This window comes from Pollachius pollachius, assembly GCF_949987615.1.
Source record: "Pollachius pollachius genome assembly, chromosome: 9".
Lineage (NCBI taxonomy): Eukaryota > Metazoa > Chordata > Actinopteri > Gadiformes > Gadidae > Pollachius > Pollachius pollachius.
In genome coordinates, this window is record NC_136942.1 from 15,756,223 (window position 1) to 15,778,652 (window position 22,430).

General features: G+C 44.3%; 2 protein-coding genes across 2 annotated transcripts; both read right to left on the bottom strand.

Annotated features, from left to right (window-relative positions):
• Positions 1–7: 7 nt before the first annotated feature.
• Positions 8–6,128, bottom strand: vps4a (vacuolar protein sorting 4 homolog A). Its single transcript, XM_079742720.1, has 11 exons — positions 5,991–6,128; positions 5,250–5,361; positions 4,924–5,068; positions 4,762–4,823; positions 4,441–4,560; positions 3,925–4,081; positions 3,572–3,720; positions 3,238–3,319; positions 2,839–3,058; positions 1,829–1,969; positions 8–1,471 (listed from the first exon to the last, which is right to left on the bottom strand). Exons 1-11 carry the CDS (start codon positions 6,009–6,011, stop codon positions 1,370–1,372), a joined length of 1,311 nt encoding a protein of 436 aa, XP_079598846.1. The 5' UTR covers positions 6,012–6,128; the 3' UTR covers positions 8–1,369.
• Positions 6,129–8,492: 2,364 nt separating this feature from the next.
• On the bottom strand, positions 8,493–22,346 carry sntb2 (syntrophin, beta 2). The gene is made up of 7 exons (XM_079743126.1): positions 21,513–22,346; positions 13,762–13,981; positions 12,830–13,043; positions 11,705–11,847; positions 10,816–11,012; positions 9,040–9,230; positions 8,493–8,684 (listed from the first exon to the last, which is right to left on the bottom strand). Exons 1-7 carry the CDS (start codon positions 22,213–22,215, stop codon positions 8,592–8,594), a joined length of 1,761 nt encoding a protein of 586 aa, XP_079599252.1. The 5' UTR covers positions 22,216–22,346; the 3' UTR covers positions 8,493–8,591.
• Positions 22,347–22,430: the final 84 nt, after the last annotated feature.

The window sequence follows — 22,430 nt, forward strand, 5'->3', positions numbered from 1 at the left end:
TATAACATTTTATGACTAGTAGTATGTTAGTTTATTATAAACTGACTTTGCAATTGAACCATATGGTGTACCTTCAAATACGCATAGATAGCAGCAATATTGCTCAGTCAAACATCTCTGAACAATTGATTTCTGAAGTATCATTGTAAGTATCATTGTTACGATTAGTTGTGGGGAGGGGAGGGTAGGAGGCCAACACTGAAATAACCGCACAACCTCCTGATGATAAAGTTACTGGGTACAATGATGCTAACAAACAGAATTGAAACATACATAGATCCGGCATCACAATTGAGAAAATACTGGGGAAAGATGTCAATATCTGTTGCGTACTAAACAGCATTCACACAGTTAAATGACTTAAATACTGAGCTGCATAAATTAAATACGTCTGAAAAAGTGCTTTAAAACAAGGTTTGCAAAGAAGCACCGGTAAACCAACCAAGAACATAACTGTAGTACTTCAAAAACCCTTGAGAAGACCTACAAGTCAGTGATTTTCCGATTTTCAAACATTTTGAAAAGTGAATCCTCGACACTTTTGCGATTTCTTTCATTGTGAGCAATACTCTACTTCCGCTATTATGAGTCCAACAATTTTTCAGCTGGCAGCAACAAGGAAATCTTGGTGCGAGTAAAGCAATGGTTTACGGAATCAGCCAGTGATGTATGTCAATCACTATTGGATTGACATACATCATCAAAAAAGAAAAAGTAAAAAAAAAACAGACAAAGCCAACCTTAAATGTGTAAAAACATTAACACAAATAAATTAACAATAACAAATGAAAAGACAGCAGATGCACACAAACATCCACGTGCCTGGCACAATTAACTACAAACTTATTTGTTGTTTGTTCCTTAAAGCTTACATCAAGCTAATATGCAGAACATTCGGTAAATCCTTTTAAAAGACTCTAGTCTAGGCGGTAGACTCTGAAAAGGGACGAACTAAACGGAATCCGTGTTCTGCGTCAGGTTACATGTAGAATAAAAAAGGTACTAGGTAGCGTCTAAGACCGGACAGGAAACACAGGCTGTTGTCCACTCTGTCTTTCAGACTATTTTTCTCTTTTCCTCATCCAAAGATTCAAAAACAGTGCATGGACCAGATTCGAGAAAACAAAAAGACAACTCTCGCCCCATCAGCTTTTTTTGTTATTTTTCAGGCACCATCTGTTTTTACGTAAAAATCCATGAAAGGCAGTGACTCACGTACATCCAATGAGAAAAGACGCAGGGGAGAGGGAGAGAGAGGGAGTGAGAATAAGTACAGTAGCTGGGCTTAACTTGAGGGGAACTTAGTACAAGGGAGCCAGTGAGAGGAGATGTAGCCTTCGGGGAGACGGGAAGGGGCTTTGTCTCACATTCAGCCCTCCATTCCAAAGTCCTCGGTGAACTTCGTGACCTTCAGCAGGTCCTCAGAGTTGACGGTGGGACGCGTGGTGGACAGAGAGCGCAACATGTCCGACTGGAAGAGACAAGAGGCTGTGTTCAATTTGGCTTGCTTTTTCCCTCATTCCCTATTCCATATATAGTGAACCCCAAATAGGATAGAGATAAGTATATGGGGAATTCTGAAACTAATTATGTGCCGGAAATCCATCACGACGTGACGTGTATTGGTCACACAAACAAGCTGACGTGCTAATTTGCGTACCATTTTTTGAAGTTTTCAAACTTCTTTGTCCCCATTTAAGCATACAGACTTCTATCCTGAGGAATGTGTTTGCCAAACCAAAGGGTTTGGCAAACACTGGCCATTTAAATGTGTTATTACACTGTGTGTGTGTGTGTGTGTGTGTGCTTGGGTGGCTGTGTGTCTCACCATGCATACTATGGGCTCCAGCAGCTTGTCACTAGGCACGTCCATCCAGGTCAACTCTATGGCATCAGGGTCCCCCGGGGAACAGGGGGTCAAGAGGTCATCTACCATAAGCTGAGTGTTGCTACGTGACGGACCATGCACCTGCAATGCAACAAGGTGACGCAGAGCCGAATCATATATTTAACACTAAATGAGTTTGAAAAATTCCTTAGCTTGTGGATAGGAAGAACTCGTTCTGGACAGCCGTTGGTTTTGATGATCGTGTCAGAGAGAGGGTTGGGCTTCTCAGTACAACAGTACGGTGTGTGGCCAGTTCATACGGAACATCGCTGATTACAACGCTCATACACAACAACGGGACTAAAGCAGTACCACAAGGTTGCCGTGGGTCATAACAGGCCCCCTCCTTCCTAAAACGCCATGCCCAAAACAATGATATAGGCCCAGCTGAAACAGTGGGGTCACTTATACTTTAACAACAGACCTGTGGACGAGCCCATTCACGACGAGTACTTATTTTTGTCAATTGGAGATTTCTGAAACTGTTTTTCAATTTGTTTTTAAAGTTGTATACATTGATTTTGTATAGTTATTTTTGCTGGCTGCAGTACTAGAGATTTCTGAAACGGTGTGTTTACTTCTTATATTTTATGTTCATATAATTATTTTGTTTATTGGCAACACTATTGAATAATTCTGAAACTTGAAACAGTGTTTTTTACTTTAATAGTAATTAAGCTATTATTATATATATATATATATATATATATATATATATATATATATATATATATATATATATATATATATATATATATATATATAGTATCAAATTAATATTTCATTAAATTTGGAGCTTAAGCCCAAGCGATCTTGCCTTTGCATTTGCAGGGCACCCCAAAAAATTCATCAAATCATATATGGGGCCAAGCACGCGACAGGACTCAATTTAAAAACAATATTTCGCACAATATCAGCAGACAAACCCTGAGACAGAAAGACCAGCCAACCTTTTTGAAGTGGGTGGCCGACTGGACCTTCCTGACGGGCTGCATGAGGGCGTCCCTCACGATGACGCTGATGTCCGCCCCGGAGTAGCCCTCCGTCTTGTGGGCCAGCTGCCGCAGGTCGGGCTCCGTCAGGCTGTGGGGCGTGTTGCCCAGGTGGAGGCGGAACATCTGGGACCGGGCCGGCTCCTCCGGCAGGGGGATATAGATGCGCTTCTCGAACCTGGGGGCCGGAGACGAAAAGCCGGCGCTCTATCAGACGACTGTATTAGCTGGGAAAAGACAAGGACGATGCAAAAAGGACACCGCGGGAAAGAAGCCTGGGGGGGGATTGTTCTAGTTGGCTCTGGTGGTCATCGGGGCGGGGACGCCAGCTCTGAGCCCTTCCAGGCGGCCACTGACCTTCTGCGGATGGCGGCGTCCAGCACCCAGGGTATGTTGGTGGCACCAAGCACCAGGATCCCATCGTTGTTGTTCCCAACCCCTGGGAACAAACACAACACCCCGCCCCTTTGGGTTGACGGGACCTCCACATGCACGCCTCCTTTCTCTGAGATGTGCCGTTAATTATCGTCTGCTGGTGGTTCTGTATGTGTGGTGTGGAGGGTGTGTGTGTGTGTGTGTGTGTGTGTGTGTGTGTGTGTGTGTGTGTGTGTGTGTGTGTGTGTGTGTGTGTGTGTGTGTGTGTGTGTGTGTGTGTGTGTGTGTGTAGGGTGGTGACTTGGAGTTCACCCACCTTGCATCTGAACCAGGAACTCTGTCTTGATTCGCCGGGCGGCTTCACTTTCATTCTCGTTCCTGGAGCCACACAGTGAGTCCACCTCGTCGATGAAGATGATGGATGGCTTGTGCGTGCGGGCCAGGTCAAACAGATTCTTCACCAGTCTGCAGAGGAGAGGAGAGAGGGAACAGGACTGAAGACCCCATGAATGAGAAACTTTTCGGTCCAATTGAGTTTCTTCAAGACCCCTCGAGGAGTCTTTCAGACCTTTTGATTAGCCTACATAATATCCCAAAATATCTCCTTAAAATAACTGTCTTTTTTGTATTTCTAAGATAAGCGAACACGACGGACAAAGCTGGCCCTACTTCTCGCTCTCTCCCAGCCACTTGGACATGAGGTCGGAGGAGGAGACGGAGAAGAAGGTTGAGTTGTTGGCCTCAGTGGCCACGGCCTTGGCCAGGTAGGACTTTCCCGTTCCTGGGGGCCCAAACAGCAGGATGCCCCTCCATGGGGTCCGCTTGCCTGACAGACATGAAGCCACACAAGCAGAATAGTAAACAGCATGACCACACAGAAATGTTCCAGCAAATTCGACACACATTCAATTCCCCTGGGGATGTAAGTTTTGGACTCTGCAGTTAAAATACATCAGACAACAACTCTCATCGGCCACAACAACCACAAGCAAAACACAGTGAAAAACTAAATCTAAAAAATATCCAGGATAAGTCATTTCACAGCCTCAGCATGATGGGGTGATATTGCCAAATTAACCCCAAGGAGAGTCAGGTCAGTCTCTGACCCTCTGGGTGTATTCATATGGCTGAGATCCAGTGATGAATGTTGGGAAGGAGAGAGTGCGGTTTAGGCCTCTGATTCACCTGTGAAGAGGTGAGGGAATTTGATGGGCAGGATGACGGCTTCCTTCAGTGCTTCCTTGGCGCACTCCAGGCCAGCGACGTCATTCCACCGGACGTTTGGCTTCTCCATGACGATGGCGCCTGTGCACAGGGATAGCTCGGTGTTCCACAGGTAGACACCCTCAGCACAAATATGAATGAAAGACTATTCATGATGTCAATAAAGATATTTTTTAACCGTGACATTAAATGTATATGCTACAACTGGTTTAATCCATACAAGTGAGTGAACAGATCATTTTATGGCAGACATCGGCTTGATGACATGACGCATAATCTCACCCATGAGCTGCTCCTGCAGTTTCTTCTTCTCAGGATTCTCCCCCTCACTGTCACTGTCACTCCTAGTGCACACGCACATACACAAACACAAATACATAATGAGAACTAAACTTCATACAGTCCAGTGTGGTGTGCAACTATGAATCTGGAGAGACTGCCTACTTGTCATTGCTTTGAGCCTCCTTGACCGGTTTCTTGCCCTGCTTGTCCTTGTTCTTCAGGTAGTCTTTGAGCTTCTCTGCGCGGTCCAGGTACTGCATGCATTTCCCTCGAATGCTCTCCTTGGCCTTGTCACTATGGGCCTCGTCTGAAGGAGAGGCAGAGCCCAACATAAAATCGGAACAGAGCAGACAGACCATTTATTTGTTTTGTTAGAGTCACACAATCTTTTTATGTAAAGGTAGTACTTGTCTGCTAAATTTGATATCAATAACACTGAATAAAAAGTATGAGTAAACATATTTAGGCTATAAGCTTACAGTACTCACATTTAATGGCATGCAAGAAGTACTCCACTGCATGCTGGTACAGGCGCAGGGCCTCTTCATAATTCTTTGCCTTGTCCTCTTCTGTGGCTTTGGTCACGAGGTCAATTGCTTTCTGCCATCAGCATTGAAATGGAAAATGCATTGGTTGACAAATAGTGTTTCAAAGTAGGATTATGGGACAGTGGTGGAGGGGGCATACACAATAGCTACATTAATTCATTATGTATCACTTTCCAAAAATGCATTCATTATTTTTATTATGGTCTATTGAAATAGTAGCTGACAATAAAAATGAGGGTAGTACCAGATATTGCAAGTTCTTGTAATAGTTATTGTAATATCGATTATTATCGATTATTTACCGAAAAGCAGTATACTAACAGATCTCAAGGACCAAATTATTTGTTTTATAGATAGTCCGGTCAACTTACTATTTTAGACTAGGAGGCAGCCAATACCTCCTGCCTTGTCGATGTATAAATACATCAATACAAGTGCTAGCATGATAACATTAAAAACATTGCTTTAAACACGCAAACCTCCCAAACCTATGTATGACCTGTTCATGTTGACATGTGCTGGATGAGGGTTCCACGATGGCTTATTTTAAAACCACGGTGAAGACAGGGAAAGACAGTAGTCTACACACTGCTAGCCTGACTCGTCAATGTAACGCTAGCCTGTCTTCTATAATCTATCGTTGTACCGTGCAGTCTCTATGCTAGCGTATTTGTGACGGACCTGTAGCGTTGACGTTGTCATTTCATCTCACTGTTCTTCTATCCAAGCGTGTATGCCCTCTGATTACACCTGAAATCCGCCTGTTAACTTGTCTGGATGCTAAAAGGGCAGTCGGCTCTTGACATGACAACAAGTGCACACAACGATGAAAGCCTCCCTTTGCTCAGCAGCAGCGGGTCGTCTGGGAAAGGCAACAACACTGCGTCGCTTTACGGTTTGGACATAGATATCAAACGGGTGCTGCCACCCAGCGGACACGTTATGTTTTCATATTAGATGAAACTTTTCTTAAATTCAAAATATAAATGTATACTATACATCTGGAATAAAAACAATCACTGATCTTTTTGTTATCGTTTTATTAGTATCTATGTATCTACATTTGAAGTTGTAACAATTATATCATACATTCCATACTGGTTGTCAGAAAAGATGGTACTTCTTTCAAAAATAAGTCTACGTTGCATAATAAAGAGATTTGCAGCAGCACACATTTAGCTTCTGGCGCTTACTGCAAGGTGATTGTGTTGCACGCAACAACTTTGGTTTGGATGCCATTATCTGAAGCATTGCTTTGCATTTAGAAAGGATCATTGGAAAATCATATATAGTCATCAGTTTAAATTAATTGATTGGCTTGGGTTTCAAATCAAACACAAGTGAAAGCCTTAGACTTACCAGGTGTTTTACCAGGTGCAGAGGAAGATGTTAATGTCCTGATTCTAATATAAATGTTATCTCTGAGTTAAGTACAAGTGACCTACAATCACTGCAGTGTAGAGTTCCGTGTACATTTCAGAAAAAAATATATAACATAATTGGTGGCAGTAATGTAGATCTAAGATGCCTTAAATATGTGAGATTATGTCGAGCATTTTAGAATTTACTTAAGATTATTGTATGTGATGGACTAGCCATGTATGGCCAGATAAAATTGGACATATTATTATTGTACCTTTGCATGAAATATGAAGGACACAGAATGCCTACAAAGAAGATAATGATGTTAGGACAATAGGAAACATTAACTGAGGGTCAATTTGGGAGCAATGGGTTGAGTTTATCTACATTCAAGCTGAGTTCCACTTCACAATTCAGGTCTTGTAACAGACAACAAAATAGGAGAATTCAAAGAAGGTACACGTTATCAAATAATATCAAAATGGAATAAAATAAATACAGTTATATGCCGTTCAGGGGCAAGGTATGCCTTTTCGAAACAAAGAGGAATGATAATTGCTTCTGAGAAATACTTCTCTTGGAGAAGTCTTATTTGCTTAATTATAATCTATAAATAGTTGTAGGGTGAGGCTGCGTTCTGCATTGGATTGTCATGCAATAGAAATAAATGTGTAAATTAGCATTGACAATAAATGTTTAACTGCAAATATCCTTAAGCATCTTTGTTTAGCATTTTCTACAGCCTAAGCAAGATTACCCTTGAAATGCGATTGACAAAATATATATTCTTTATGAAATACTGTGCTTAAGGTTTAAAGGAATTATAATCTCAGCAGAGTTCATTTTAAGTAAGATATCATGAAGTCATGCTTACATATGGCATACATTTGTACATATAAAAGAAACATACACAATTAAAACCAAGATACATATGTACATAGTGAGACTTATACGATTGCTGTGTTGCATGTCAAAAGCGTGTATAGTTGCGTCAAATTGATGGTAAAAACAAAGGAATTCTTAAAAATGATCAAAATTGACTTAATGGAAAAAGGCACTGTTGGCAATCCAAATTACACCAGTAGTTTAGGATAATGTGATAACACATTGAGTGTTTAACAACCCATGCACAGAAGTATTAAAATGCTTTCACGCAAGTAAAAGTGCCAATGTAAAAAACACTCACTCAAAATATCAGCAATCTGCATGCAAAATCTATAAAAGCAAACATACAATATACACAAACCTTTTTTTTCTCACTCTCTCTCTCTCATGGTACACATAGTCTAGCAGAGACAGAAACGGTGTACTGAGAAACTGCCCGCTATCAAAGGCTTTACTGGAATTCTAGGCATAAATGAAACATTAACAAACCATTCAAAACCGGTTCCATATCAAAATTATCTGACATAGTCCTTTTCCTGCATAATTTTGAGTGGTGCTGAACACATTTTTAAACTATGCTGTGCACATTTGTTTCCTAATATTACCTCAAAGGCTTTACGGAACATTTTCTGAACAGCTCTTTAGTTTCTACCACCATTTGGTTCCTACTCCCTACATAATGTCATCATAGGTGAAACAGATCTATAAAAACATGAACTTGTTCCTGTCTGGAGTGCCCAAGCAGCACTCAACCCTACAAGTATCACTTATGGTTCCCTGACCTTGCCAGCGACAGTTTACCAGCAGTTCAAAGCCAAGGGATGGAAGAGAAGGCACTTTTTTTTCTCTTTAGACAAACATTGACTCATAGATCGGCAATTCACACAAACTTAGCGTCACCAATGCCTCTTCCGATGCCTCTGTACACTATGTAGGTTTAAAAAAATATTTATATATAATATTTCATTTGTTTTGGGGCGGGGAGGGGGGGTCACTACCCCACGATGGTTGTCGGCTGACCTGGTCGGGGCTAGCTTACGTCAGCAGGCCCATGCGCGTCAGCTTGGCCGATAGGAATGAGTGGAGGACAAACACGACTGGCTTCGGCCCGGAGTGGAGGTCAAACACCTGAAGGGTGAAACAGAAGGAAGAGGGGGTGGGATTCAATGGGTTGCAAGATGGAAAGACAAGGATGAACAGGGTACGGGGTTATGTGGGGTATTGGTAATGTCAACATCATACAGACTGCAACACTATGGGACTTTATCAACAACTTCAAGTTGTAAATGTTATATAATGTTGCTGCCGAGTCTTTTGTTTTTTTAAAGCCATGTTCTCCTTGCTTGTTGTCATCCTCCATGGATTTCACCTTGTGTTCTAATGTTTTATTTACCAAGTTCAATAAAAAAATGCAAGCTGTTGGGGAAGCAGAGCATTCCCCTATAGCAGTGAAAAGATAAGCCTGGTTCCGAGTTAGACGTACCATTTCTCCCTCCGGACCCCCAAAGTCCAGGTAAAGGTTGCGGACCCCGTCGTCAGCCGACATCCTGAGCTTCTCAAAGGGGTACCTGTACAGCACCGCACCCCCGCCAGGGTCCGATGGCTCCCGCATCACCGTGAACCCCTTCTCGTAGTGCAGGGTCAGACGCACGTCTTGGCTGCTCAGGGTGCAACCTGAGTGGGGAACGAGACAGAAGAGTTTTAAAATAGTGTACGGCGGCAGCTGGTAAAAAAAAAAAAAGAAGGTTGGTGTGCTTATGGTTTGGCTTAAAAGAAAGAGAAAGAGAAAGACAGAGAGAAACCAGTCACAAAAAAACAACTGTGATTGCAGAACAGGCTGACTGCATTTACAGTAAGTCTGAATTCTCCTCTCCTCCCACTGTGTTTAGAGGTAATGAGAGGGAAGTGGTTAAAAAACAAGAAAGAGAACCAAATCTTTTGGACTATTGTTTTCTCTGCAGTACAACCATTGTGTAGGAAGATTATCTGGCCCCGGGGCGCTTCTTATTGTTGCCAATTATATTTCAGCACTTTTCTGAGTCATGACAAAACAACCCATGGGGAGAGTTTGCAGCAGTACACATGACTGATATTAACCAGTTCAAACCAAAAAAATAAACCTAATAGACCAAAATATGAAGTTATGGATTCTTTCCAAATATAACATACAAATTTCTTGTGAGAGCATAATGTAGTTTCCCTTAAGTTAAAAACAGACTATTAAAGCCTTTCTTATCTATGATTCAATATGATTTGCAAACATGACACAACAAGAGTTTAGTTTCCATCTGTTTAGTTTCCAAGAGTTTAGTTTCCATCGGTTTAGTTTCCAAGAGTTTAGTTTCCATCTGCTATGAAGCCCTTATTGATGTAGAAAGCTAGCACAGCAATGTAGTTCAACTCCCATTGAACAGCTTATGTTTATTGCAAATATGATCTAAATCAGAGATCTCCTATTAATAATCTAAGCAGTATGTATCTAGCTCAGTGCAAACACAAACAGTGGAGATAACCCTGTGAGTGTGCACACATACGGTTCCACCAATCTACAACTTTTTCAACAACACATTTTAAATCTGTATACATATATAACCCTCCGTACACACAAACAACCCCATTTCCTATCCTCTGCATACAAGCACAGAGATATAACAGTACTTAGCCACTAAAATAATGCGCACACACACACACACACACACACACACACACACACACACACACACACAAACAGCAAATGAGGGGACACACATGCAGAAGCACAGCTGCAGCCAGGAGGCCTTAGTGACAGAAAAGGGATATTTTCCACTAACAAAACATTAACCACCCAACCAAACGTAGCACTGGTTATTCAGCTAGCACAATGCAGTCATATTTGTAATTTTTTTTGTTGAGTTTTGAGTGTCCCATGTTATGTGGTTTAATTTAAAACATCCTATGTTAGGCAGTCCTCTTTGTTTCTATTGATAATGGATTTTGACCCGGATGCATTAACAGACCACATTACAGTGTCAGCACATGCACCCCCCCCCCCCCCCCCCAGAGGAAAGCATAGGCAATGAGATGGACTAGAGGCTTCATCAGAAGGCATAAAAGCCAGAGGATGCTGTTCACTTCATGAAAGGTGGGTGTGGACTGGAACATAACAGCTTCTATTTTTATACACACACACACACACACACACACACACACACACACACACGTAGCCTATTGCATAGCACCACGACACAAACATGCAAATGCACACACAGGTTGTGCTCACCAATGGACACTTCCTTGATGAGCTCAGCAGCGGCGTGGCCCCCCTGCACCAGGGCCCGTGTCCATGACGAAAGGTCCCAGTGGGTCTCCACCCGGAAGAGGTGGGACTCGATGCCCCGGCCGGTGCCTGTCCGCGTGGCAAACACCAGGTCAGCCCCCTGGGCGGGGGAGCTCCGGGCACTGCCTGAATGGACCAGCCTGAAGAGAGAGGGGGGAGAGAGAGAGAGAAAAGAGACAAGAGAGATAAAGAGCAGAGACGAGAGAGAGAGAGATATAGGGAGAGAGAGATACAGAGAGAGAGAGAGAGAGATATAGAGAGAGAGAGAGATATATAGAGAGAGATATAGAGAGAGAGATAAAGAGCAGACGAGACAGACAGACAGACAGACAGACAGACAGACAGACAGACAGACAGACAGACAGACAGACAGACAGACAGACAGACAGACAGACAGACAGACAGACAGACAGACAGACAGACAGACAGACAGACAGACAGACAGACAGACAGACAGACAGACAGACAGACAGACAGACAGACAGACAGACAGACAGACAGACAGACAGACAGACAGAGATAAAGAGCAGGGACCAAAGAGGGAGTGAGTGAGTGAGAGAGGAAGAGGGATATTTGTTTTTCAGATTCCACTGTGAAGGGCAGGAAAGTGAGGCCAGGGAAATATAACACGAGGGGGCAGGAACAGAGAAACACTCAAATGATTTTGAGCATTTCTCTGCTGCTATCCTAAATAGATATTCCATTATTAATGTCAATTCATGATCAATCTATTGTCACATAACAACAATAACAGTCTCGTGATTTCTTCATCCAGAATCGGTTGGTTTACGTCTCGTCCATTCATAAGTCAGCGGGCAGCGAGGGTCTTCACCTCGTGGCCAGCAGTGGGTGGGTGAGAAGCGGCATGGACCAGGACTCTCGGCTCCAAGGCACCGACTCAAACAGCAAGATGTCCTTCTCTGTCAGCGCCATGACGATTGGCCTGAACTGCTGCCGCCCACCCTCCAGCGGGACCTTCAGGAGCCGGGCACACACACACGAGAGGTGGCCATCAGAAACCATCTGTTTGCTTACCGTGAGTCATCCACCGTGGCCTCTTTATGCAGAGTCAGAACTCTTCAGCGCGTGTCCATGCGCGTGCCTGCATGCTTTCGTGTGTGTGTCCAAAGGTGTGTGTGATGAAGAACATGAGGGAGGTACCATATGTACGTGTGTGTGTGTGTGTGTGTGTGTGTGTGTGTGTGTGTATGTGTGTGTGTGTGTGCACGCGCAACTACATCCTAGGAGTGTGTTGGTAAGGCTGACAGCTTAAGTAGGTGGGCTAAGAGGAAGTATTTGATGGAATGTAAACTCCTCCAGGTCCTTTTTGGAGTGCTTCCTGTTTAAAACCAAGCGCAGCACCTCACCTAGGTAAATACAAACCCACACAACTCCACACGGCCCACATCGCACTCAACCAACACAGCAGCCCCGTTGGCATGACTTGTATTCCCCATACCGGATTCCCATTTATGGACCGAAAGCTACCACTGGTTATTTTCCAAATGGTTCATAAGTTTATCCTGGCAAATGCTGCACGTGCAACGTTTATGTCTTTTGGGCTTGCCTATGACAGGTTTGGAATATGCTTTTTCCCCGAAGAAATACAAAGTCATGCGCTATCACAGTCCTGCCAATGCTGCTTCACCCGATGAATTCCGTTATGTCATGGGAATGCCAGCTGTCTCCAGGATTTGAAACGATAAATGTCGAAGGAAGATAGACATTTAAATGATACATAGTTATGAATGGCCTGGAATCATTAGTGAATATTTTAATTACTGACTATTTCAATGTTTTTTGTTATCAATATTTCTCTGCAGGAGCTGCAATATACCCTACCCTTTGTTTTTCTGTGTTTATTTTGGTACCAAGAAGGAAACCAAGTAAAAGGAACGGCTGGAGGAGGAGGAGGAGGAGGAGGAGGAGGAGGAGGAGGAGGAGGAGTAGGGGTTACCTGTTCGGCCATCCAGCCGATGTGCTTGAGGTGGGGGTGAGAGGCGGAGGAGACGACCGTGGCCCCCAGGTAGGCGTTGATGTGGGCCAACACGTGCGGGAGCAGCGCGGCGATGTTGGTGTGGATGGCGGTGAACCAGGAGTTGGCGGTGGGCGCGTCCTTGCAGCGCAGCACCACCGTGTGCTGCCCGTCGGGGGAGTGCAGCTCCAGCAGCCTGCGGCGCAGAGGAGAGCGGTGAGATCCTGGACACATTACGCTAAACCTGCACTGGGTCCGTTCTTCCATCATGGGCTGGAGTTGCAGCTACAGGTAAAGATTCCCTGGACGGATGGACACGTTTTAGTGTTGGGAGACTTTGTAGTTCAGACATTATTTTAGGGAGTATATAACTGCAGTGGAAAAGTTTATACTGCAGGTTTAAGTTATTCATTTTCAATAAATGTAACATAAATGTGATGAATGAAAGAAACGCATCTACGAAATATACTAAATACCAAATCGAAAACATTTAAAGCGATCTAAGGTAAGGTATTTCTCCTGACCAATCATGTTGCTGGAGGCAGAGATCTGTAAAAGTGTATATGGAAAACACAACCTCGGCCAGCAGCATTAACTATAGAGAAGGGTCTTTAAAGGTTCCAAATCAACACTGCGTAGTCTGGCCTCTGTAGAAGTACCCTTATTCAAATCCCTTTCTGTTAGCTTCATCCACTAGCGCAATATACTGTTCTTACTAGAGTCGTTATAGCTCCTCCGAGAGGCTCTGCTACAACAAAGTACAATTGCTGTGTCCGAGATCACTGTTGATACAAATGCCTGCATCCTGCCACACCTACACGCCCACATATGCAGGCATTTGCAGCACACACACACACACACACCCACACACACACACACACACACACACACACACACACGGTAGGATCTCAGACCTGTTCTCCAGGTCGGGCATGGTGAGGTTCCTGCTGATGAAGCACATCTTCAGGCCGATCACCTTCCTGTCCCGGGGGCCGGAGGAGCTGCTGTGCTTGGGCGAGCCGGAGTCCTCGCTGCCGCTACAGTTTGGCGACTGCGGACGGACGCCGTCCCAAGGCAGGTCGGCCACCAGGGACGGCTTCTTGAACAGCGGCGACACCTCGCGGATGTACTTCACTGTTGGCAGGGGGGACAGAGGGACACACAGTGAGATACAACTGGCAAGGGGCACTTTTTTATGTGGGAGCAGATGGAGATGATGGCTGTCCCCAGTTTGAAACATTTTTTGCTGATTTCATATGAATACCTGTGCTGGTATATGATTGAATATACATAATAAGTGTAATCAACAAAGCCAGAAATATAATGAAACAATAAATTAGAAAATAAAATATTAAATAATTAGAAATGAAAGAAAATTGGATTGTCCTTAATTTCCCCCTGCTGCGACTTTAGGCCTGCATCATACGTGTTTTTTGCTCTGGTCATTGAAAGATTGGCTTAAAATGACCTCAGTATTTGGAAAATCTTAATATGATTTTAATGATTGTGCAAAAGGGGATCAACAATGGAATTTGCGCCCTTTCGTAACCGCAACAGTTCTAGGACGATTTTTTTTTAACATCATTAGCAAGCTTTAGAAAATGCCGTCCTTTAAAACAAAATGGTCCTCAGAAGGACAGAATAAGCCTGCTGGCCCGGAACTCACTATTATGTTCTAAAAAGATAAACTGATCCTCTGTGGGGAGTGTACATGGAAAAACAACTTGGCGCTACAGCTGCAGAAGACTTGGCCCATCCTCAGTTATGCAGAAGAATGGACCCTGCTTCGATATAATACATCTAAGTTTCCAAACTTGGTTTCCCGTGGTCCGTTCAACCAATCCAACATCCGCTCTGACAAACCACGGCCGCCACACATGCTCTCGTTCACGCACACACACACCGAGTCCTTTCTAACACTTTCTCCCTCTCTAAACCCTGTGTGTGTCGGTGTGCACGTGCACCGTGCGTGCGTGTGAGGGAGAGTAAGAGAGAAAGTCTTGGCCCGCTGGGTTAGTCTACTCTGTCTGAAATCCGAGACCCGGCTATGAGACGGTGAGGTCATTCTTGAATGCAGACTGTGAAGGTTTGTGGACTTAAATGGTTCTAGTTGATGGTTCTAGTTCTAGTCTTAAGGCAACCAATTTAAGGGGTGCTTATGTGTGTGTGTGAGTAAGGCAGAAATTTGAAAAAGGACAGTAAAAGTGCATGTGTGCACTTGTGACAGAGGCTGTGCATTTGCTTTATCAGTTATCAGTAGCATTGCGAGAGAGAAAAGAAACAGCTAGAGACATGAGCGCTATATATAAACCTGTGTACTGTGTCTTTGCATGCTGCTTAACGATGTTATATTAAGTGCATGACGCACAGCTTAAAACACTGCTGGAAGTATCATGTGGCCACGGGCCAATAATCAAAACGTCATTCCCTGACCTCCCTTACCACATTGGTCATACACACACACACACACACACACACACACATACCATCACTGCTGCATATGCAAGCGGTTTTACTTAAAGGAAACAGCGTTCACACAAACACACGTGTGTGTGTGTGTGTGTGTGTGTGTGTGTGTGTGTGTGTGTGTGTGTGTGTGTGTGTGTGTGTGTGTGTGTGTGTGTGTGTGTGTGTGTGTGTAGAAATGACAGCTATTTAGTCCATGGCCACAAGCATGTGTCTCTGCCAATTAATTAACAGATTTCCTTAGGAAGATGTTCAACTAATGTGTTTTCAAGCCACCACATCATATTTGTATGCTGAATATCGGTCGTTGTCACGCTGACAGAGTAGCTGCTACAACTAGTGAGTAGCAGAGCCATAGCCCTGACTCCTAGTTTCACTGCTAGGATGATGACCACTGCCGTTACTATGGAAATTTGGCATAATAAGTCTGCGACTATTCTAACGAACTACTAGTTACAACTTCTAAAGTCAATGCTACTCCTAGGATAACTAAGTTTGCAACAATGTAGTCACACTTCCTCATTGTAGAGAGTAAATTCAATAATGAGGTCTCCTCATCTGCGACTAAACCACAATAATTATTATTTTTGAAGTTGTTACACTTCAGAATCTCGTTTGTTACGAGACAGACGGGAAAAGAAAAGGATGGCCATGCTCTCACCCCTGGATCCACCAGCACTGGGGAATGTCCCTGCATCGCTTGTTTTTTTTGTAGATCGCCAAGACTTGGTAAACCTGACCTGTGCCAAACATTCACTAACGTTGGCTTTATTCAATGTCATCCCAACAAGTAAACACAGCTGGATAATTATTAACAACTCAATGACTGGAACATTATTTAATATGCCACGAAGGCCACAGGGTTGATATGGGTCTTTTTCTTCTATCTGCCTTTTTGCGTGTTTTCCAGGCACACATCTTTCACATCTGGAAATAATCAAAGTCCATTTTTCTTCAAAGTCGTTATTTTTCTTCCCAGTCATTTCGGTGTTGGTGAAGATCCTCAGGCCCCACTGTGCCGTCAGTCTGTCTGTCCGGCCCCCCTGTGCACCTCCCTCAACTATTTGGACGCTACCGCCATTACCACTGGGGGATTTCCATTAATTTGAGTTTGCGTGTAGTTTCCTGTCTGTCCATCTATTCCTCGTGTCTGTCCGTCAATGTCAGCACAAAGGCTGTGTTCCCTGTCTTGTGCGTTTGTGTGCGTCCCCTCAATTGCAGTTTAAAGATACCATTAGGTCCAGCAGACCTTCCATTTTGGTTCCATTTCTGAAGCTAAGTAGGTCTGCACACAGAGGACTATCAACACCGCGCTAGCGTGTGCGTGTGTGTGTGCGTGTGCAGCTCCCCTCATACTTCAACTACCACAGCAAGGAAAAACCAAAGAGTAAAACAACAAATGATTCAAAACCCATACAAAATGTACTAAGTAAAGAAAGAGGAAGGGAGGATATGCTAGAAGGCAGCTACATGGTGGAATGGGCCTCAACATTCATTTATGTGTTGTTGGTTGTGGTGACCGGCCACGTTCAGCTTTCTCGTTCGTCCTTCACCACACACACGCACATAAACCCACACACACATAACAATAAACCAAATAGAATAATGTTACAGTATGGTTTAAAAAGAAATGCTTACAGGGCAGTATGTCAGTCAATCAGGCCATCCATTTCCCCTGGTGGTTTGGCCAACACCTCCAGCTCCCACCCTCCCCCCTTTCCCAGGCTTGGATCCTCTCTCCTCTTTCTGTTCTCTGAGCCTTTCTTATGTCCGCAGAATTCTGCTAACCCCTCCACCCCTTATAGTCCTTCTCTCTTCCCATACCTGCCCCCACCCGTGCGGCTGCCAGACCCCTAATGAGAACAATGTGTTGGAGCGCTGGGATTGTGCATACTGTGTGCGTGCATGCATGTGCGTGCATGCCTTCATGTGCGTGCATGCGTGTTGGAGGGAGGAGATTCCAGGGGTCAAGTTGGGAGTTTACGCATGTGTGCACACTTGGCCCAAAGCCGCTTCACGTACACAAGGTCCGCCAGGTTCCCTCTTCCAGTTTATTTACACAGGCCTTCAACCCAATTAAAGGCCAAGTAAAAGGCCCCATAGAACCACAGCGAGCTGGATTGGAACTCTATCCCCGTACCCGCACATGGGCAAGGAAGATCTCTAGCAAAAGACAGAGAAAAAGAAGAAAAGCTTGAGGAAGGTAACAGATCTGTTCTCTTCCTACAGGCAAGGCTCAAACTCAACCATGTGTTTGAGCCTTGCCTATATCATCCTTTAGGCAAGGCTCAAATACAGCCATTTGGACTGCGGGCACCAAGATAAAATGTGAAATTCAACAGGAGTTATACAATAAATAATGATGGCTGGATGACTCCAACAGCTACCTTGATCCCGAGTGTAGATTATTCCAGAAGGAGCAGATGGTCATAATGACGAGCAAAGGGCAGGCATCTGTCAGTAGGTGCAAGTACGGCGCTGATTCAGCCATGCAGCTTTATATTAAAACACATGCAACCTCTTGCGTGCACACGCACACACACACACACACACACACACAAAATGGGCTTCAAAGCTCACAGACAAATCACACATACCGCTAAAACAAGCCTAATAAAATAACCTTTTCAAGTTCAAAAGTCCCGTTCTGCAGCTGGCATCAATAGTGCATTCTACTGCCCCACCATACCCCAGCAGTATGTGGGCTTTCCTGAAGCATATATCCACAGCCCATTATAAAATCTGTCTTAATGCAGGTCCACACACACACACATCTGCACTCTCATATCGCAGGGATGTGGATGTGATTACGCCCTAGAATCTCATGATGTAGTCCTGCCGTCAGTCGCTAATGCTCGGGCCGAGATGGGAGAGAGAGAAAGCTTTTAGTCCCTCTGCTCCTTCAGCTGTGGAATAGTCTCTGAGAAAGACTTTCAACGCACAAGGATTTTCCTGAGATCATTGATTTCAACCTAGCTAAATGACACCATAGCTATCATTTATATGTCTTGCAACGATGTTTTGCATCATCGTTGATCTGATGAACCTTTTTAATCAAGGTTTACTGACATCAAAAACACGGGATAGCAACACAATAGGTTGAGGGGAGAGAGTGAAAAGTGAAAAAAAAAAAGATGACAGATGGATCTCGTACAAATCATGGATCCTGAATGTAGATTATTCCAGATGGAGCAGCAAGTCATAATGATGGGCAAAGGGCGGGCATCGGTCATTTGGTTTATGTGTTTATTATAAATCCTTCTCGCTTAAACACATGCAATATATTGCAGCTACACACATACATACATGAATAACAGGCGGTAGAGCCTAAACGTAACACACAATATCTACTTAGACAAAAACACAAAAAGAGGAGTAGGTAATTTAAGAGGAAACAAATGTTTTTTTTTGTCTTCAATTTTGTCTCGTACTATAAACAACCAATCAGGGTAACGACGCATGGCTATGTGCACCAGAACCCAAGTGTTAACGAGTTTTATGAGCCGGAGAGAGTTCAGTGGATATATGCGGCCGTGTTTACTGGGCTGTAACCAGGGGACTCTTTGTGCTGATACGGGTTAAGAGTGAGTCCCGACTGATATACACTCCCGAGCTATTTGCAGCTTTATGCAGACTCATGAACTTCAACTCTGCGAAGCGGAGTGAATGGAGACGAGACAAGGGGATAGAAAAAGCAACATGCTCAGCAAAGCCTTGGCCTTTCCAAAAACAAAAGCAACACGGCACCGTTTTCCCAATCCAGGACTGTCCCCGTTTCAGTCAATGACTTCTTTGTCTGCGTTTGTGTCCCCCCCACCCTCCCCCCCACCATCCCCCCTCTCATTTTCTCTTCTTGTGCCTCCAATTACTGTCACAACGGGCTGGTTCCTGTGTCTCCATTTACCCCTGACCATCAGGTTTGCTTGCCCATTAGGACAACACAGGGACAGAATGCTGTTGCTTTACCCAATCGTTTGAACACATTGGCCATTATGGACGGCTTCTCTGTCTGTCTGCCGCAGGACGGGAGGCAAGTCAGTAGCAGTTTTATTCTATGCATGCGTTTGTTTTTCAGGGGAAGAATGACACAAGCCGCAGCCAACTCCTCCTACTCTCTAGGAGGTTCTGCAAAAAAATAACTGTTTATAACTCCCTCCCTCCAACGTTGCTGTGAACTACAACGTATTCATCTTGACCAGGACTCCCTGGAAGAAGAGATATTGTATCTCAATGGGACCTCCCTGGTAAACAAAAGGATAAATAAATGAAGCCTGTCCTAGAACACAATCCTTCCAAATGAAAGGTCCACTCTACACTCTTCCTCCCTGAAGGAGGTTCCACATTGAACACATAGATGATGCCATTTTGGCTGATGGTGGCGTTTTGTTCCTCTTTTCTTCCGGTTCCGGCCTCTCATCCAATACAGATGTGATTAGTGACTGAATCGGTCACATGAGCAAAACAAAACAAAACTTACTAAGCGAAACTAACCCAACAATCTGAAACCTAATTCTTGCAAAATAAATGCCTCATGCTAAAGCAATAGATTCTAAATACTCCGGTATGACATTCTTCTGCGTAGAAGGCCATTATTGCATTTTTTTCATTGGGCAATATAAAAAGCCCAAACGACTTCCTGATTTGACACACCAGCTTACTAATACCATCCAACCTGCATCCTTCTTCTCTCTGAGGTAGAACATTTCTAATATAGGACAGTGGATCGGTTACAGGGTTCCATGTTCACCGTTTCACTCCCTTACATGTCAGCAGACACCATTCATCAAGAAGACCGTCACCCATGACCAGCTCCTAAATGATCTGTATCTGAATTCACCTCATTCAAGTAGCTTTGGATAATGGTATCGGCCTAATTACTTGTCGTGGGATGTCTTCGAAACTCTTGTGTTTATGACAGTTACCCCAGAATATGAATCGGACCTAACACAAGTGTTGTCCCAGATGTGGGACTCCCAGGTAGGAGATGTCAACTGTTGACCTTTCTCCCTTTTTTGAGGAACTTTGAGGTCACAAGGTCAGGAATGTGGAACACATCAGCTAATTGTCAGACTATCCGGGGTATTTGAGTGTTGTGTGTACCCGTCAATGAGGTCTAGAAAGAAAAACAACCACTTCGTTTTGTCCAGCCGCGGTCATTGGTTCAAATGAGTGCGTCTGTAGGAGACACAGGGAAAAGCTAATGGGAGAGAGTTGGAGAGTGAGTTATTTAACAATGACAGGCACTTGGCAAATTCCTCCAATCCGAGTCGAGTGCTTGGATCCCTGTCCAATACAGCGGGAAACTGAAATAAGTAAATAGTTCACTTCTGATAGACTATCATTGCATAAATCATCCTTGCAGCATATGTAGTTTAATCAATGACACCTCTACTGCTTGGTAGACACGTCAAATAACAAAAAGTAACATTAGGCTACTATCCAGATAGACCTATATCGGGTTCAGCAAAAAATAGTAATAGGATACAAAAATGATGTAGGCTACACTGGTAAAATACACTTTAGGTCCCCAATGAATTGAGATGTACCATTTTGTCCGTTTGAAAGTCGGTTGTTTGTTTACACTTTGGTGCTTGCATCTTAGTAAATGTTTGCTTGCCCTATGATGATCAGACTCAACCACTGCCTTTATCTCCTCCTGGAGTCCCTCTCTGGTCCCCTCCTTTAGATACAATCAGTGAAACTGCAAGGACTTGTCAAAATGTTAATATTTTTAACTCATCCAATGCAGTTGACACAATTAAGCCCCACCCACTGTTTTTTGCAAAATAACGTCAACAGTTGTGGACTGGATGCTTGTTTACGTTTAAGAGTTCGCTGTCATGCATTGATCCAAACTATTACCCGCAACAACACAAAACACTGCAGCTATACTCAATTCCTGTCGGTGAGCGATTCTAGAAGAACCCACTCATGTTTTGAAATGTTCTCCAGTCAGTGGGCGTCTCAAACAAGTTCACCGTGCCCTCGTGAGGGCAATGTGCGTTACGTTATACTGGCTATATTGGGCCTAATGGCTCCATACATGCACCACTCATTTGGTAGGCTACATTAGAATTGTGTTGGCGAGTTATTCTCACGTTAACCCATAACGTAACATACATAAATGGCACCGAAACGGAGGGAGAGAGAGTATAATCTCGGCCTTCGCAAATCCCCGCTGTAGCGTGGGTCAACTTACCCTCGAGCGTCACCTCTTTTCCTGCCTTTTTAAGCGCCTGAACCGCTAAGTCATGCGTAGCTTCACGGAGGTCATTGCCGTTCACGGAGAGGATCGCATCGCCCACCCGGAGAGCCCGACTCTGGTCCGCTGCAAGTCCGGGAAAGATCTTGGAAATGAGAATGGGCATTCTGTTCTCCCTGCCGCCCTTGATGCTGATACCCAACCCGCCAGACTCTTGTTTGACAACTCGAACTTTACGCACCGCTTCGGTCGAACCGTCCAAACTAATAGGAATTTCGCCTTGCCGTGAACTAAAACTGGACCCAGGACTACCATAACTGGACCCAGGGCTTCCAAAGTCAGAGTTTGCGCCGTTATTTGGGTACTGCTTTGGGCTGTTTACACCATAGGGGCTGCCGTATTGTCCGCGGGTGTTAGCTCCGTGCCCCGGACTGTCGTGGTTCTGGTACGGCTCTTGGCGCGAGTTGGGACCTCGGTTTGGGTTTCCAGAAGCCAAGTTCGAATCGTTTCCGTTTGACATTCCATTCCGTTGGCCTGTAGGGGAGTTGTATTCCAGATGATTGGACCCATGTGCGGTTATCTCCGCTTCGGCCGTTAGAGTAAATGTTTCACGGGTCAGTTCGGCGGCCACTCGGATCCAACGGTCCCGGAGCAAAAGATCCAGTTGGCCGTTTTTGTCCGCTCTGGTCCAAATAGCCATTCTGGGACGGCTAGCCTACTCAGAGGCGGGCGGGTTTCAGACTAAACTCACCATGAACTTTTTCCTCTTTTCTGAGTGCGCATAAGCAGCACCAACCAGGCTACACTGGCCGATCGACACACCCACTTACGTACAGCTTGCAGGAAACAGAAGAGAGAGGGAAAAAACAGTCCCCGAAAATGAGCAAAGGAGAGTCTTCGATGGGGAGGGTTTGT

Coding starts and splice junctions, on each gene's coding strand:
- vps4a (XM_079742720.1), bottom strand. CDS start 6,011: ATGACAACGTCAACGCTACAG. Junction 5,362..5,990: donor TGACAACGTCAACGCTACAG/GTCCGTCACAAA, acceptor TGCTGATGGCAG/AAAGCAATTGACCTCGTGAC. Junction 5,069..5,249: donor CTTCTTGCATGCCATTAAAT/GTGAGTACTGTA, acceptor CCTCTCCTTCAG/ACGAGGCCCATAGTGACAAG.
- sntb2 (XM_079743126.1), bottom strand. CDS start 22,215: ATGGCTATTTGGACCAGAGCGGACAAAAACGGCCAACTGGATCTTTTG. Junction 13,982..21,512: donor AAAAGAGGTGACGCTCGAGG/GTAAGTTGACCC, acceptor CCCTGCCAACAG/TGAAGTACATCCGCGAGGTG. Junction 8,685..9,039: donor GGGGTCCGGAGGGAGAAATG/GTACGTCTAACT, acceptor TTCACCCTTCAG/GTGTTTGACCTCCACTCCGG.